This window comes from Podarcis liolepis, assembly GCF_965112155.1.
Source record: "Podarcis liolepis genome assembly, chromosome: 2".
NCBI classification, from domain to species: Eukaryota; Metazoa; Chordata; class Lepidosauria; order Squamata; family Lacertidae; genus Podarcis; species Podarcis liolepis.
Window position 1 is genome coordinate 125,175,364 of NC_139555.1, and position 16,869 is coordinate 125,192,232.

The 16,869-nt window shown below is 45.6% G+C and overlaps 2 protein-coding genes across 4 annotated transcripts in view; both read left to right on the forward strand.

Moving 5' to 3' along the window:
* Positions 1-16,869, forward strand: part of LOC310701111 (uncharacterized protein) — a 93,822-nt gene that overhangs the window by 30,072 nt on the left and 46,881 nt on the right. The window lies entirely within an intron of this gene.
* Positions 781-16,736, forward strand: LOC310701177 (uncharacterized protein). Of its 3 annotated transcripts, none has more exons than XM_083491605.1 (3): positions 781-1,113; positions 2,883-3,056; positions 10,049-16,736. In XM_083491605.1, exons 2-3 carry the CDS (start codon positions 2,924-2,926, stop codon positions 12,331-12,333), a joined length of 2,418 nt encoding a protein of 805 aa, XP_083347731.1. In that variant the 5' UTR covers positions 781-1,113; positions 2,883-2,923; the 3' UTR covers positions 12,334-16,736. The 3 variants fall into 3 exon arrangements, with proteins under 3 accessions (XP_083347731.1, XP_083347732.1, XP_083347730.1); XM_083491606.1 differs by having other exon boundaries at positions 980-1,113; positions 2,893-3,056; XM_083491604.1 differs by lacking the exon at positions 781-1,113 and adding an exon at positions 1,326-2,543.

Here is a 16,869-nt window from a genome sequence, read left to right on the forward strand (position 1 = left end):
CTAGCCCAGCCTCCTGGCAGCAGCCGACCAGGCGCCCCCCCCCCCGGGAACTCCGCAAGCAGGAGCGGAAGAGCATCCTCCCCTTCTCCTTCTTCTCCCCCGTTCCAAGGTAGACTGGCTCTGTCCATGGAGGATCCCCTTGGGCATCGCGGGGACAAAGCAGAGCCCAAGGGGACCAGGCGCCCCCCAAGCGAAGAGGCCCTCTTCAGGACGACGCTTCCAGGAAAGGGGAGGGACTATCCCGGGCCACCTTCCCCTCCTCCCCGCGCCCTCCCGGATCCTGGCCATGCCGCCCCACCTCCCCCCGCCTGGACTAGATGACCCTCAGGGGTCCCTTCCAGCTCCAAAATTCTACACTTCTCTGAATTCTAAGATTCTGAAGTTGAAACAGCAGGAAACAAGCTGCCTCCTCCAGAATTTGGGGCGGGGGCGGGAGGGAGAGCAGCGAGGTGGGGGCGCCCCATCTGACATTTGCGCCTCTGAGTCTCCCTGCCTGAATGCAGAACCCGACCTTTGTCCCCACTGAAGGTCCCTTTCTAAGTCTGGAGCGAGTTCTCCAACTGGGGAGTGTACTGATTTATTTATTTGCCTTTCACAGATTCACAGGGGGGTCGAGGGTCCTCCAGTCCAACCCTTTGCAGTGCCTAAAGTGGGGCTTGAACCCAGGACCCTCAAATCGAGAGTCTCCTGCTTTACCAGCGCAGGCTTTTGCTCCCAAGGGACCCGTGTCTCTCTCAGGTACCCCCCTCCTAATATTGCAAACAGACTTTCACTCTGCTAGTGAGCAGGTGAAGCATTATTATTATTTTATTTACACCCCACCCATCTGGGCGCAGGGCACTAAGCGGCATCTGAGCCGAGAATCACAGAGAACTCTGCACATGCCCTGGACCCCCGGATTGTGGGAGGGAAGGAGGACAGCCAGCCAACCCGGGGGCTGTGCTCAGCTTGCGAAGGGTTAAGTGGAACAGAGCCGGAGTCCTAGAGAGGACAGGAAGTGGAGAGGCGGGGCGGGTCCTCCAGAGCCGAATCCCCTCCCTCCGTGCCCAGTCCCGTCTTTTGTCTCTTGTCTCCTCCCCGCGCTGCCTCGGTTTCCCTCCTGGGAAGAATCGGGTGAGTCTCCTCTCTCTCCCCCCTTGGGGTGCCCATGGGAGAAGGGGGTCCCGGGCCTGCAGGGGGAGACCCCCAAGTCTGGGAGCAGAGGGTCCTGCCCCCCCCAGTCCTCTCTGCTCATCCTGGGAGGGGGGGGCAGTTTCCAGGGGGTCTGCAGCTCTGCTCTTCCTTGGCATCCTCTTTGGGGAAGGAGGGAGGGGTCCGGGGGGGGAGGGCATGCCCAGAATGCCCCCCCTTCCAGTGGAGGAGCCCCTGCCAGGCCGGCCTTTCCCCCGGGCAGATCCTCCTCCAGATCAGCTCAGGTCTCCAGCCCAGAGCCTCAAGGGAAGCCTCTCTGGGCAGGGGCCACGCCTGGGGCTCCTCCGTGGAGAAAAGGGGAGAGCCAGAGGGCTGAGCTGGCTGCACTGGGCTTGCCAGGGTTCAAGGGAACGGAGCTGCCTTCCTTGAGAGGAGAGGGTGGGAAGCCGCCTGAAGGACCCCAAGATCTTGTCCTGAAGGGGGTGAGGCGATGCAGGGAGGAGAAGGAGGGGGCTCTGGGTGGCAGGTCTGCCAACCTTTCTCTCTCTGATCCCAGAGTGAGCTTTCAAGGATGTTCCCCATCCTGGAGTTTCTCTGCAGCTGCTGCTATTAGAAGCCCATAGCCTTTGGAGTCCCCAGGTCGCCCATCGCCCCCAGTCTTGTCTCCATTGCAGAGTGCTTTATTTACGTTAAAGTTATAACTTTCACGTAGGTAAAACTGGAACTCCCTCCCACGGGAGCCAGGGATTGGAGAGACTTTTCTAAAGGGAAATAAGACAATCTATACATGGCAAGCATGACTGTGAATAATACTCTCTTGGAAAAATGTAAGATACAGAAGGGGACATTTATCTATGTATTATCAAGAAGAATAAAGCAAGGATAAAAGACACCTACTCCCCACCTTCTGGGACGAAAGAGGGATTATCAGTCATTGTGTGGCTCCTACTACTAACAGGGGACATTGGTGGTTTCTCAAAATAGACTAGTTCTATCAAGCTACCCTAAGCCTTTGGGAATCTTGTCACAAGAGGAGTGTAAAGCTCACCTCAGGCGTTTTTGGAGGATATACATGCCTGGTGTTCTTAAGAACACTGCAGATTTAGGACAGGTGGAAGATCTATACTTTGATTGCTTCCATGCCAGGGTGGGGGCCACATTTTGGGACTGGAGACTTGCGAAAATGGTGTATAAACACAGACGATATCTAAGGAGGAGGGGTGTATTAGTTTCCTGATATTTTAAAAATGTGGCATCACCGGCTCCTCTGCTTCCACATACAGATTTGGACCCCATGCAACACCTGACAGAGGCTGATACGGCCACAACATCTGCCTGGCTTGTGATGAGAGAGCTCAAATATTGTGAACAGGGCTCTCCATAGAAAGCACCTAGCATGGGGGCACCTACACGTAATATCTACTCTGCTCTTTTCTGCCCATGCTCTGGGGTTTCAGTTTTCAGGCTTGGGGACAGGACGGTGGACTGGTTTTGGTGCCAAGTTCTGTCAGTTATCCCCACTGAGTTCAATGGGATCTACTCTCAGGTCACTACTGTGCAGATCATGCCAGGCTTACAAGTGGGGTGAGGAGCATACAGAAGAAATTGGAATCACTGGAGATGTTTAGAGATGGGGCTTCTCTTGAGAAGGGGCTGCCCCATTTGTGCTTCCCCAGGGGCAGGGGAATATCTAGGGCAAGAGAATCCCTGCAGGGCCTCTGAGGCTCCCTTTGCTTCTTCCTCTCTCCCAGGACCCTCTAGCTTGTTTTGGCTCCTCAACTCCTCAGGAAGGATGAAAGAGACGGATCCTGCAAAGCTAGCAAGGATGGAAGGGGGAAGATGGACGGTTGACCTGGTCAGGTTGTCTCCTGCATCCCTTCGCACAACCTCTGAGCGTTCCCTCCCAGGGACCTCCGAGAGATCTGGTGAGTCCCAGGGGAGGGGAGATGGGGACATGGATGGATGGAGCAGGAGAGGTATTGGGGCTTGCTCAGGGGGGCACCATTTTTGGGCTCCTCCACCTGCCTGCCTGCGCCTTTGTCATCTGCAGGCAATTTGAGCAAGGAATACATCACAGCTCTCCGACCACTGCGATGTATTGGCAGCTCAAAATGTCTAAAACCAACACCGTGATTGAATGCTCTACCAGAAAACTTACCGATCCATTGGGCAGCACTGGAAGCTATGACTTTTGAAAGTAACCTGATCCTGGGCTTCCGATTTGTCTGCAAAGGGAAATGGCAAGGCGGTGTGAGTCGTCCGTCTAAAAGACGACCGTTACCGGGGCTTTTGAGCAGTGGAAGTGAGTGCCAGGGTTAGACCCCCCCCAAAAAAGTGCCCTACAGGTAGTGGGGTGTCGAGGGGACCAGCCGGGCGTGAAGAGGCTTGCCGCGATTGCCGGAGCCCCAACACTGCATCGGCAGCAAGTGTGGGTGTGTGGGTGTGTGAGATAGTGGCTTGAGCCGGCCCATGGCTCCAGCTCAATTCAGAAACCCGAAACCACAAATCGCCATCTGAAGCAGCAGACTTTCAAAGGAAAAAAGGTATTGTCAACAACAATGGACTTTTCAAAATAAAAAGAATTGGATTTAATTTAGATTTGTCAAAGACGGAATCTAAACAGGAAGTCAACTTCCGTATTTTGAAGGGAAGATTTTGCAGTACAGGCTTGTGAATGGGAAGAAAACCTTTGGAGACACATCAGTCTTCAGATACTTTTTAAACTGCACTTTGTTACTTTGCTACCTATTAGCACTATGTACTCTGGATACAAGAAGAAACTGTAGCTCTTTGTTCTTTGATTCCTTAAAAGGAAGATACAGGAAGCGATTGGAGTACTCTGTTTTTTTGAATGGGGATGCAGATTTTATGAATGAAAGCACTGAAAGGCTTGAAAACATTTCAAATTCTTTTTTTAAAAAACCTCTAAAAAGGACCCTAGATCTTGGCAAGTTCTACCAAAGCTTGGCAGGAGGACACTTCCATAACTGGGAGGTAATCTCAGGGAGGGGAAGTCCCTGGTAAGAGCCTTAGTAGGAGAAAGGGGGGGGGCGGGGACGGGGCCTGTATTTGAATAAAAACTGATAGAAATATCCTATATACTGTAGATTCTGGCCTATTAGCAGCTGCAATTTGGAGGTTCGTCTTATAAGCCCAGTTGCCTAATACGCTGGGCAGCAACAGGGGGCGGGCTCTGTTCCACGCCACCCATACCTGGCGTATAAGGCGACCCCCAACTTTGGAGAAAATTTTCCGGGGTTCAAAAGTCGCCTTATACACTGGACACAGTATATTGGATTACAATTACCATTTGGATTACAAATCTAATTTGAATTATAAATACTTCTAGAAAATTTTTGGACTCACAGTGGAAATATTCTGGATTATAAGACGCATTGTGGATTATAATATAACTAGAAGCTTGGCAAGTGCTAATCATAATCAAGAGACAATGTAACAGTAAGTTTGAACAATGGTAATTATTAGATTTTTGTTGTGGCCTGCTTTTTTTTGTAGATTGTATATAAAGGTGATTTTGCCCTCTTTTCGCTCTCTTGGATATTGTGGAACTTTTATAATTCTGTAAGTTTGAAAGTGTTACAGTTTGGTTTAAAAGGGTGTGGGAATTGGATTGGTGGGAGAACTGTTGTATACAAGGCCAGAGTGAGAAAAAGACAGGAGGGCTGAAGTGTCTTTGAGACAGAAGTGTTTGGGAACAGTTTGTTTTGAGAACTGACATGGAAGAGAAATCTAAACAAGAGCCAGTAAAACAGAGAGTATCAGAAAGAAGGAGAGGTTCAGCACAAGAAGAGAAAGAAAAAACTCCAAAAACAGAAATGGCTGAACGTATGGCTTTACATTTTGCAGAATTCAGGAAAGGGCTGGAGCAGACTATGAACAAACAATTTATGGATGGAAGATCAGACATAGAGAACACCAAGGAAGTATTGTTGCAGAAATTTGATAAACAGGATGAAAAAGTAAATGCTTTGGAGGTAAAGGTAGAAAAATTAGAAAAAAAGAGTGGAGTCGACTGAGGGATTAAAGGAAGATCAACTGGCTTTGGTTGGGGCGATAGGGGGCCTGGCAGAAAGACAAGATGAACTGGAACAACAGAATTTACTTTTACAATTAAAATTGAATGCTAACATGGTTCGAATAAGAGGGTTGTTGGAAAGAGAAGAGGAGCAAGGCCTTGCTAGCTATCTGGGTGGAATATTGGGGGAATGGATGGGGATACAAGAAGGAATGGAAGAATGTTTTGAGAATGTTTACAGAGTTTGGACCCGAGGTTCAAGAGAGAAAAGACAGCCACCAGACATACTCTTGACTTTTACAACAAGGAAGAGGAAAGATGCAGTAATGCCGAAAGCTTTGAGGATGACCTGGTGGTTGAAGGGCAGAAAGTTGACATTTTTAAAGAAATCCCATTTAAATTGAGAGTCAAGAGAAGGAAGTATTGAAACCTGACATCAATTCTAAGAGGAGCAGGAATAAATTACAAATGGGAATTCCCGGAGGGAGTTTCCTTTACTTATAGGAGAGAGAGGTTCAGATTAATGTCAGAGAGTCAGGTACAGGAATTTCTGAAGAAACATTGCAAAGACCCAGAGTTTCAAAGCTCGGGGAGAGACTTCAGAACCCCCTATTTAGAGTGAACGAAGAAGTTCGCCATGCTTCTCCCCAACATGAGGAGTTCACCGGATCTGTGCTGCAGTTTCTTCCGCCAGAAGGGAATATGTCATAGGCTGACAGTTCCGCACCGTCCCCAACAGAATGGCGTTGCAGAACACAGGGACAGAACGCTTCAGGAGATGTCCGCATCTTTGCTTTTTGATGCTGGGCACCCCCGGAGATTTTGGGGAGAAGCATAGCGAACTTCTTTGTTCACTCTGAATCGTTTGTTCTGTTCTGTTGTGGGGACACACCCTATTTTCTGCTGCACAGCAAGAAGCCCAGGGTGCATTTCTTCCGTGTGTTTGGCTGCGATGCTTGGGTCCTTGTGCCAAACTTCAGAACCCCCTATTTAGAGTGAACGAAGAAGTTCGCCATGTTTAGAAATGGGGCTTCTCTTGGGAAGCTACAAAACCCAGTGTAAATGCCTGGAATGGTATTAAGCGGGTGCTGAGATACCTGCAGGATACCAAAAACCTCCGTCTCAAACTGTCAGTTACAGGTGACGCCAAGCTCACGTGCTGTACAGATAGCGAGTGGGCAAATCTGGATGACAGGAAGTCCATATCTGGGATGGTCATAAAGTTTGGGGAATCTCTAGTTGGGTGGAAGTTCCGGAAGCAGAGTCTCATTGCGCTGTCCTCTACTGAAGCTGAGTTCAGTGCACTTTGAGAGCTGTGCCAGGAACTGGAGTTCTACAGCTGTCTGGTTCAAAAAATCTGCGGGGAGTGTTGCTTGCCCAGCACTGTTTGGGAGGACAATCAGCCCTGTCTGAAGTTGGCATAGTCTGGGCAATTTAAGGCCAGAACCAAACATCTGGACATATGTTCCCAGAATGTGTGTCAGAGTGTCCAATCAGGCTTGGTGAAGTTGCAGTACTGTCCAAGCGATAAGAACCTGGCAGATGGGTTCACGAAACCTTTGAGCTTCTAGCATCATGGCGAATTCTGTGAAGGTTTGGTTTTGGGCTAAGTGGAAATTAAAAGAAACATGTAAACATGGAACAGGATGAATCTCTGTTTAATGGGACGAATTGCAACTCTAAAAATGAATGTACTTCCAAGGATGTTATTTCTCTTCCAAACTGTTCCAGTAATAACAGGGAATGTGTGCTTCAAAGAATGGCAGAGAGAAATATCAAGATTTGTCTGGAATGGGAAAAAGCCAAGGATAAAAAATAAAATTTTAACAGATGTGAAAGAAAGAGGCGGATTAGTAGTGTATTAGAAGCAATAAGGCTGCTTGGAAATGCTGCAGGTTTTAAAATAAATAGAGGGGAAACTAAGGTGTTAGTGAAAAGCATGGATGCACAGTCAAAAAATGAATTACAGAGAGTGAGTGGATTGGTGATAAAGAATAAAGTGAAATATATTGGAGTATCGTTAACAGCATAAACAACAACAAACCTCCTAATATTTCAAGATAATTATATTAAAATCATTAACTTCAAAATAATATATATGTTGTTGTTGTTTAGTCATTTAGTCTTTATAGTCCAGCTCTCACTTCCATACATCACTACTGGGAAAACCAAAGCTTTTACTATACGGACCTTTGTTGGCAAAGTGGTGTCTCTACTTTTTAAGATGCTGTCTAGGTATATATATCTCAGTCCATAACCAAGAAGTAGTCAATGTAATGGATTGCTGGTGGGGAACACCACAACGCCTTTCAATGGATGATGTCCAAGACATTATAGCTTCGTCAGCTGATGATGAAATTGAATACGTTACATACAATGAATGACAATAAAAATAATACTGAGCAACCTGCAAATTAAATAATGAATAAATAATAAATGAGGAATACATACCAAATAATTTTAGACAGAATATCCATACAGGTAAATGTAATATTTGTGGATCAGAGCTCAGTTACTTACATTGTCTAATACTCGTGTCACGGGATCTTATTTAATTATGTGTCCTTGCAACTTCTTGTACATTGGATCCACCACACAAGCGGTAGGTGTTTGTATAGGTGAACATCGATCCTGTATAAGAAATGCAGTAATAGAGGCACCCCTAGTTGAACACTTAATCAAATACCTTCATTCAGACACAGATTTATACACGGTTCTATGGGTCAACCAGAGAAAACGTGGGATCAGGAAAGATTACGAGAGGTTATTGCGACAACAAGAAACTAGGTTGATTTATTTATTCAAATCCACACATCCAGGGGGGTTGAATTCAGAGCTAGATTTCAACTGTTTTATTTAAAGTCTGTAACTTTATGGTTTCAGCTTGTGTTGCGATGCCAGATTTGATACTCTGTACCTTTACATTTTCTTGCATTCTCCTTAAATATTTGTTATTTCTCACACCTGTGGATAACCTTTTACCGTATTTTTCGCCCTATAGGACGCACTTTTTCCCCTCCAAAAATGAAGGGGAAATGTGTGTGCGTCCTATTGGGCGAATGCAGGCTTTCGCTGAAGCCTGGAGAGCGAGAGGGGTCGGTGCGCACCGACCCCTCTTGCTCTCCAGGCTTCAGGAGAGCCCATGGCCAGCCCCGCAAACTCGGGGGACAGCGGGAGAGGCACAGCGAGCCTTTCCCACTGTCCCCCGACTTGGCAAGAAGGCTGGCGGGGGGAGAAGCCTGCTCCTCCCCGGCGCCAGCCCCGCAAACTCGGGGGACAGCGGGAGAGGCGCAGCGAGCCTTTCCCACTGTCCCCCAACTTGGCTAGAAGGCTGGCGGGGGGAGAAGCCTGTTCCTCCCCGTCGCCAGCCCTGCAAACTCGGGGGACAGCAGGAGAAGGCTGGCGGAGGGTTTTCCCCTCCTCCAGCCCCACAAGCTCCCAGAGCGATGCCAAAGCTGCACGCAGCTTCCACATGGCTCTGGATCCCGTTCTGGGGGCTGGGGGAGGGTGAATCTCCGCTTTCCCCTCCTCCAGCCCCGCAAGCTCCCAGAGCGATGCCAAAGCTGTCGAAGCCCAAGCTTCCCCAGCCCCGCGCCTGGGGGGGGGGAATAATTTTTTTCCCTTTATTCCCCCCCCCCAAAAAAATCTAGGTGCGTCCTATGGGCCGGTGCTTCCTATATGGCGAAAAATACGGTAAGTTCTATACATCTGTTTTATCAGTATCAGTTAGCTACACTGGATAGTGTGCTCTCATCCACAAGTATTACATTTACCTATATGGATATTCTGTCTAAAATTATTTAGCATGTATTCTTTATTTATTCTTTATTCATTATTTACTATGCAGGTTGCTCGGTATTATTTTTGTTGTCATTCATTATATGTAATGTATTCAATTTCATTATCAGCTGATGAAGATTCCTCTTCGAAACAGTTGATTCAATCCGGATGTCTTGGACAACATCCATTGAAAGACATTGTGGTGTTCCTCACCAGCATTCCATTACATTGACTACTTGGTTATGGAATATATATATTTATAGGAACTCAAACACTGAGATCCTGCTCTGTTCCAGTAACAAGAAGCCGAAAGCACCAGCCTGAAGATGACGAGTGAGACCTCGTCGAAACGTCGCCTAGACACCCCAACTCTTACACGGGAAGACACCCGAAGACACCAAAACCTGCATTCCTGTACCCGTGAAAATCTACGAAAGCAAATATATATATATATATATATATATATATATATATATATATATATATATATGGGACGCGGGTGGCGCTGTGGGTAAAAGCCTCAGCGCCTAGGACTTGCCGATCGAAAGGTCGGCGGTTCGAATCCCCGCAGCAGGGTGCGCTCCCGTCCTTCGGTCCCAGTGCCTGCCAACCTAGCAGTTCGAAAGCACCTTTGGGTGCAAGTAGATAAATAGGGACCGCTTACCAGCGGGAAGGTAAACGGCGTTCCGTGTGCTGCGCTGGCTCACCAGATGCAGCTTGTCACGCTGGCCACGTGACCCGGAAGTGTCTGTGGACAGCGCTGGCTCCCGGCCTATAGAGTGAGATGAGCGCACAACCCTAGAGTCTGGCAAGACTGGCCCGTACGGGCAGGGGTACCTTTACCTTTAGATATATATATATAATTTTGAATTGTGGTATTACTATTAATACCACATTTACTATATTAATTATCCACATGTTGCGACCATATTTGAGCAGCTCAACTGCTAAGTCAGCTCTGGCATTGAGACTAGTAGCTCAAGTGACTCAAGACCTAATTCAGGCTAAACACTTCTAACTCTCTTCAGTTCTTCCTCTATCACAAGCATTCATTAATTTTGTTCTGCCCGAAGCTCTAATTAGCTTCTCTCTTCATTGCAGATGGTGATCAATTGGAAGGGAAGAACAAGGGGGATCACAACAGAATCCACATAGCGGAGAAGTCTTATAAATATTCAGGGTGTGGAGAGAACATCCATCAGAGCTCCCAGTCCACCTCCCATCAAAGAAAGAGCTTCATTTGGAGGGATAGCCTTACTTCACATGAAAGAACTCACAGTGGAGAGAAATTGTATCAGTGCTTGGAATGTGGAAAGAGCTTCAGTCGGAAGGATTCTCTCATTTCCCATCAAAGAATTCATACAGGAGAGAAACCCTATCCGTGCTTGGAATGCGGAAAGAGCTTCACTCGGAAGCATGGTCTCACTTCGCATCAAAGAATTCATACAGGGGAGAAACCCTATCCGTGCTTGGAATGCGGAAAAAGCTTCAGTCAAAGTACCCGTCTATATTCCCATCGAAAAGTTCATACGGGGGAGAAACCCTATCAGTGCTTCGAATGTGGAAAGAGCTTCCGGGATGGGGCCGGGCTCACTTTCCATCAAAGAATTCATACAGGGGAGAAACCACATCAGTGCTTGGAATGTGGAAAAAGCTTTAGCCAGGCGATCCATCTCACTACCCATCAAAGAATTCATACAGGGGAGAAACCATACCAGTGCTGTGAATGTGGGAAAAACTTCAGTCAAAGCAGCCATCTCAAGACCCATCAAAGAATTCACACAGGGGTGAAACGCTATCAGTGCTTGGAATGTGGAAAGAGCTTCAGTTGGAAGGAAAGTCTCACTTCCCATCAAAGAATTCATACAGGGGATAAACCTTTTCAATGCCATGAGTGTGGAAAGAGCTTTCGTCACAGTTGCAGTCTCACTTCCCATCAAAGAATTCATACAGGGGAGAAACCCTATAAGTGCTTGGAATGTGGAAAGAGCTTCAATCGGAATGATAGTCTCACTTCCCATCAAAGAATTCATACAAAGGAAAAACCCTATCAATGCTTGAAATGTGGAAAGAGCTTCAATCGAAAGAATCATCTCACTTTGCATCAAAGAATTCATACAGGGGAGAAACCGTATCCATGCCTGGAATGTGGAAAGAGCTTCCGTTACAGGAAGAGTCTTACTTTGCATCAAAAAGTTCATACAGGGGAGAAACCCTATCAGTGCTTAGAATGCGGAAAGAGCTTTCGTTACAGTTCCAATCTAACTAGCCATCATAGAGTTCATACAGGGGAGAAACCATATCAGTGCTTGAAATGTGGGAAGAGCTTCAGTCAGAGTCAGAGTCTCATTTCCCATAACAGAATTCATACAGGGGAGAAACCCTATTCGTGCTTGGAATGCGGAAAGAGCTTCAGTCAAAGTTCCCGTCTAACTTCTCATCAAAGAGTCCATACAGGGGAGAAACCCTATCAGTGCTTAGAATGTGGAAAGAGCTTTCGTCACAGTTCCAGTCTCACTTCCCATCAAGGAATTCATACAGGGGAGATACCCTATCAGTGCTTAGAATGCGGAAAGAGCTTCAGGGAGGGGACCAACCTCACATCCCATCAAAGAGTCCATACAGGGGAGAAACCCTATCGGTGCTTAGAATGTGGAAAGAGCTTCAGTCACAGACAGAGTCTCACTTCCCATAACAGAATTCATACAGGGGAGAAACCCTATCAGTGCTTAGAATGCGGAAAGAGCTTCAGTCAAAGTTCCCGTCTAACTTCTCATCAAAGAGTCCATACAGGGGAGAAACCCTATCAGTGCTTAGAATGTGGAAAGAGCTTTCATCAGAGACGTGATCTCACTTCCCATCAAAGAGTCCATACAGGGGAGAAACCCTATCAGTGCTTGGAATGTGGAAAGAGCTTCCGGGAGAGGACCAACCTCACTTCCCATCAAAGAGTCCATACAGGGGAGAAGCCCTATCAGTGCTTGGAATGTGGAAAGAGCTTCAGTAAGAGGATGCAGCTCACTTCCCATCACAGAATTCATACAGGGGAGAAACCATATCCATGCCTGGAATGTGGAAAGAGCTTCCGTTACAGGCAGAGTCTTGCTTCACATCAAAAGGTTCATACGGGGGAGAAACCCTATCAGTGCTTTGAATGTGGAAAGAGCTTCCGGGAGGGGGCCGGGCTCACTTTCCATCAAAGAATTCATACAGGGGAGAAACCACATCAGTGTTTGGAATGCGGAAAGAGCTTCAGCCAGGGGATCCATCTCACCACCCATCAAAGAATTCATACAGGGGATAAACCTTTTCAATGCCATGAGTGTGGAAAGAGCTTTCGGCACAGTTCCACTCTCACTTTTCATCAAAGCATTCATACAGGGTAGAAACCTTTTCAATGCCATGAGTGTGGAAAGAGCTTTGGTCACAGTTCCTATCTCATGACCCATCAAAGAACTCATACAGGTCAGAAACCATATCAATGCTTGAAATGTGGGAAGAGCTTCAGTCACAGAGTCTCACTTCCCATCAAAGAATTCATACAGAGGTAAAACCAAAATAGAAAAATAATAATGCATTATTAAACAACATTATTAAACAACCCTTACAAAACACATTTGTATAGAAGAGAGAAAGGGCGGGGGAGAATAACTAAAAATGCCCTTTATCACATTTGTATCATATCATTTGTCAACACATAGAAAAGCAGGCTCCCCCAGCGCTCCCCTGGGTGCCCCCTTCTCCCTGTCTCCCACCCTGAGTGATTATTCTTCTGTAGTAGTAATTATTCAAAATCTGCAGTCCAGGATAAACCCAGCTGTATTTAGTATCCAGACTTTTCCCTCCCCTTCAGCAAGATGACACTTTCCCTACATTCCACCCCCCCCAGCCCAGCCTTCAGATTTTAACCTCTCAGACAGTGCAATATGACTCTTATAATGATCATCTAATAATCCAAATTAGTATTTCTCCAGTTTTTAGGTCCAGTTTCTATAAAGCCTTATTAAAACTGTTCCAACAAGTCTCAGTCAAGTCACAGTCCAAAATTATTGTCTCTTTCAATGTTCATCCAATCCTGCTTCCTCTTCTTTTACTAATCTTCTTTCCTAATCCACTGGGGATGGGGAAGAAGGCACATTAAATCCCTTTCCTCATACGAGATCATAGCTTGTGTTGTGAACAGTTTCAGGAGTTGCACTGCATCCCCTTTTGCTGGATGTACATTTTTCTCTGCTGACGATTCCCACACCAGCTCATCCCAACGCAGCCTTGTCTTTCCATGGAGCTCTTTTTCTCTCCTCCTGTTCTTCCCTCACCTCCTCAACAGAACCTTCTGCCACTCCCAGCGACTCCTTTCCACTCCCAGCTTATGACCCACACATTCACCTCAGTCTCTCTTTCTGGGACCAATCTTGGTCTTCAATGTCAAGGAGCTCCATATCTGGATGGAGAGCAGAGCTGCAGAAGCTTGTTTGGAGTGGATGCATCTGGTTCTCCATAAATCAGGCAGAAGCAAAGTTCATTGGCAAAAGAAGAACTTTCTACTAAAGGTTTTTCAGCTTCGTTACAGAAAAAAGCTTCAGGAGACTTCACAGATGTGAAAGTTAGAAAATGAAAGTAAAAAAGAGAAGAACCAGTGTTTTCCAGTATTTTCCGGTTTCTGCCCTCAAGATTTTAGCCATGACATTTTGTCCCACTGCCAGAAAAACATCTTTAGCTCCCTAGTTTCTGTGGCAACACTTTGGCTCAAGTTTCCATCACAGAATCATAGAATGGGAGAGTTGGAAGTGTGGGGATGTTTAGGGAGGCAGGAGAAGGATATATTGTTTACTAATATGCTTCCTAACTTGCATTAGCAAGTTCTTTAACTTAGCAGAGTTCCAAACATTCCCCTTTTTAAATTTGCACGGTGGTTACCTTGTTGCAGGCTTCCTTAAAAGACACGATGCAATCTATCCCATAAGGGAGTTAGTCCCAAGTGACTGCAACTGAGCTGTCACTTCTCCTAACATATAGAAAGACAAAACGGAGAAAAAGAGCAGAACATGGAGGACATGCGCTCCTCTACCCAGAATAGGCCACACCTACTTCAGGACACATGCAGTGGAAGTCTGTCCCAGAGTGCTACAAAACATCCCCAAACATGTCCACTGTAGGAATGTTGTACTTAACTGCTATAAGTTTCACATCCCACAGGAAGGGAGCCTGGCTGTCACTTGGTCCTGCCCCCTGCAAGTCAGGAATCTCAGGAATCCTTTCAAGAAGAGTGACTAGTGGGGTGCCACAGGGTTCTGTCTTGGGCCCGGTCTTATTCAACATCTTTATCAACGACTTGGATGATGGACTCAAGGGCATCCTGATCAAATTTGCAGATGACACCAAACTGGGAGGGGTGGCTAACACCCCAGAGGACAGGATCACACTTCAAAACGACCTTGACAGATTAGAGAACTGGGCCAAAACAAACAAGATGAATTTTAACAGGGAGAAATGTAAAGTATTGCACTTGGGCAAAAAAAATGAGAGGCACAAATACAAGATGGGGGACACCTGGCTTGAGAGCAGTACATGTGAAAAGGATCTAGGAGTCTTGGTTGACCACAAACTTGACATGAGCCAACAGTGTGACGTGGCAGCTAAAAAAAGCCAATGCAATTCTGGGCTGCATCAATAGGAGTATAGCATCTAGGTCAAGGGAAGTAATAGTGCCACTGTATTCTGCTCTGGTCAGACCTCACCTGGAGTACTGTGTCCAGTTCTGGGCACCACAGTTCAAGAAGGACACTGACAAACTGGAACGTGTCCAGAGGGCAACCAAAATGGTCAAAGGCCTGGAAACGATGCCTTAGGAGGAACGGCTAAGGGAGCTGGGCATGTTTAGCCTGGAGAAGAGGAGGTTAAGGGGTGATATGATAGCCATGTTCAAATATATAAAAGGATGTCACATAGAGGAGGGAGAAAGGTTGTTTTCTGCTGCTCCAGAGAAGCGGACATGGAGCAATGGATCCAAACTACAAGAAAGAAGATTCCACCTAAACATTAGGAAGAACTTCCTGACAGTAAGAGCTGTTTGACAGTGGAATTTGCTGCCAAGGAGTGTGGTGGCGTCTCCTTCTTTAGAGGTCTTTAAGCAGAGGCTTGACAACCATATATCAGGAGTGCTCTGATGGTGTTTCCTGCTTGGCAGGGGGTTGGACTCAATGGCCCTTGTGGTCTCTTCCAACTCTATGATTCTATGATTCTATAACATGTATACGTTGTAGAAAATAACAATTTCATAAAACTGCATTTGGATGATTCCGATTTCTTTTAAGCCTATGGCCTCACTTAATTGCAAAGGCCTGTGTCTGCCTGCCTGCCTACCTTTGACAGAACAGAATGAGGTGCTTTTAGGTACTGTATGTAGCAAATGTCTGTTCCAGAACCCTGAAAAGAATAAAGTGGGAGTTGTATGCATGAAAAGAGAATCAGCCAGGCATGGCAATTGTGATTCATCTTGAACTGTTTTGTAGATGGATGAAAGAGGATGTTGGAAGACATTTAGTGAATAGGAATATTAGCCAAAGTCTTAATAAAGAAAGACACAAAAAAATTGTTATATGTAAGCACATGATATGATTAGGGCTTATCTGAAGAGCCAAATGATTATGTTTGGTTCAGGATGATGAACTAACCAAGTTGCATTGGGCTGCAACTATTAAGATTGCTGCGATCCTTGATGATGGGTTTTTCGGTGCTAGCCAACCTAACCGGAAGAGTCCGCGACCAGAAGAAGGAGGAGTATCAGGAAGAATGAACTAAATTTAATGATGATTTAGTTAAATATGTCAAGTTAGATGAATTGGAAACAGCTTGCAGGTACTTAATTGGCTTCGGATTTTATATAAGTTAATTGATGAATTAATAGGTGTGATTTCAAAATGAAAAGATCTAAGGATGTTAATGTTCAAGTTAAACTTTATACGAACTGTGATTTGGAAAACCGTTAAAAGGATATGCATTGCTCCTAGAATGGGAGGTAAAGGAGGAGCAAGTGAAGACAGCAATGGTAAAGTAGGCCCAGGATTTAGGGGAAAATATGATGAGCCAATGGGAACGGCTGTGAGACAGGGATATTAAATTTACGGCTTGCTACAATTAAAGAGAGAATGTAATGAAAATGCAATACAGATGGTACCTGACCCCGTTAGACTGGCAAAAATGTATAAAAACTGTAGTGATGTTTGTTGGAGATACAACAATGGGGCGGGAACCTTTCTACACATGTGGTGGGAGTGCAAAGAGATAGTGGGATTCTGGGGAAATATTTACAACAAGTTGAAAAAGTGAATTTCTTTAAGGAATACATCAAAAGCTATGTGGAAAAAGTCGAACTTTTGACAGATATTGAGTAAATCCAGAACATGATTAGAGTGAAAGGAGAGTAAAGTTAAGATAGAAGAAGAGATTAAAGAAATAATGAAATGTGTTTAAGGCAATTGGTAAAAGAAAGTAGTGTAACAAGAACGGCTGGAAGTCAAGTCACTTTGTGGGTGTTTGTGTGGGGTAGATGTGTTGGTATGTATAGTATAGGTAGGCATAATACAGAGTAATGTAGGTATGCTTTATGTTAGGAAAATAAGGTATTGTGCATATGTACTATGTAAATGTATGTGTTCTATATGTTAATAAAATATTTTAATTAAAGAAAAGGAATGATGTTCAATTTGGAAGTTTATTTTAAAAAGCATTTTATCGGATGTGGTTCTTTGCTGGAACATTTGTATTTCAGTAAAGGCCTATCTTTCTACTTGCAGATTTCCTCCTTTTCTTTTGGGTTTCTGTGTGGATAACCTCCAGTCTGGGAACCTCTTTTTGAATTTCTACATGACAGGATTTAAAAAAAAAATTGAAAGTGATTTATAATGAGATTGAATATCATT

Coding starts and splice junctions, on each gene's coding strand:
- LOC310701177 (XM_083491604.1), top strand. Junction 3,057..10,048: donor AGGGACCTCCGAGAGATCTG/GTGAGTCCCAGG, acceptor TCTTCATTGCAG/ATGGTGATCAATTGGAAGGG.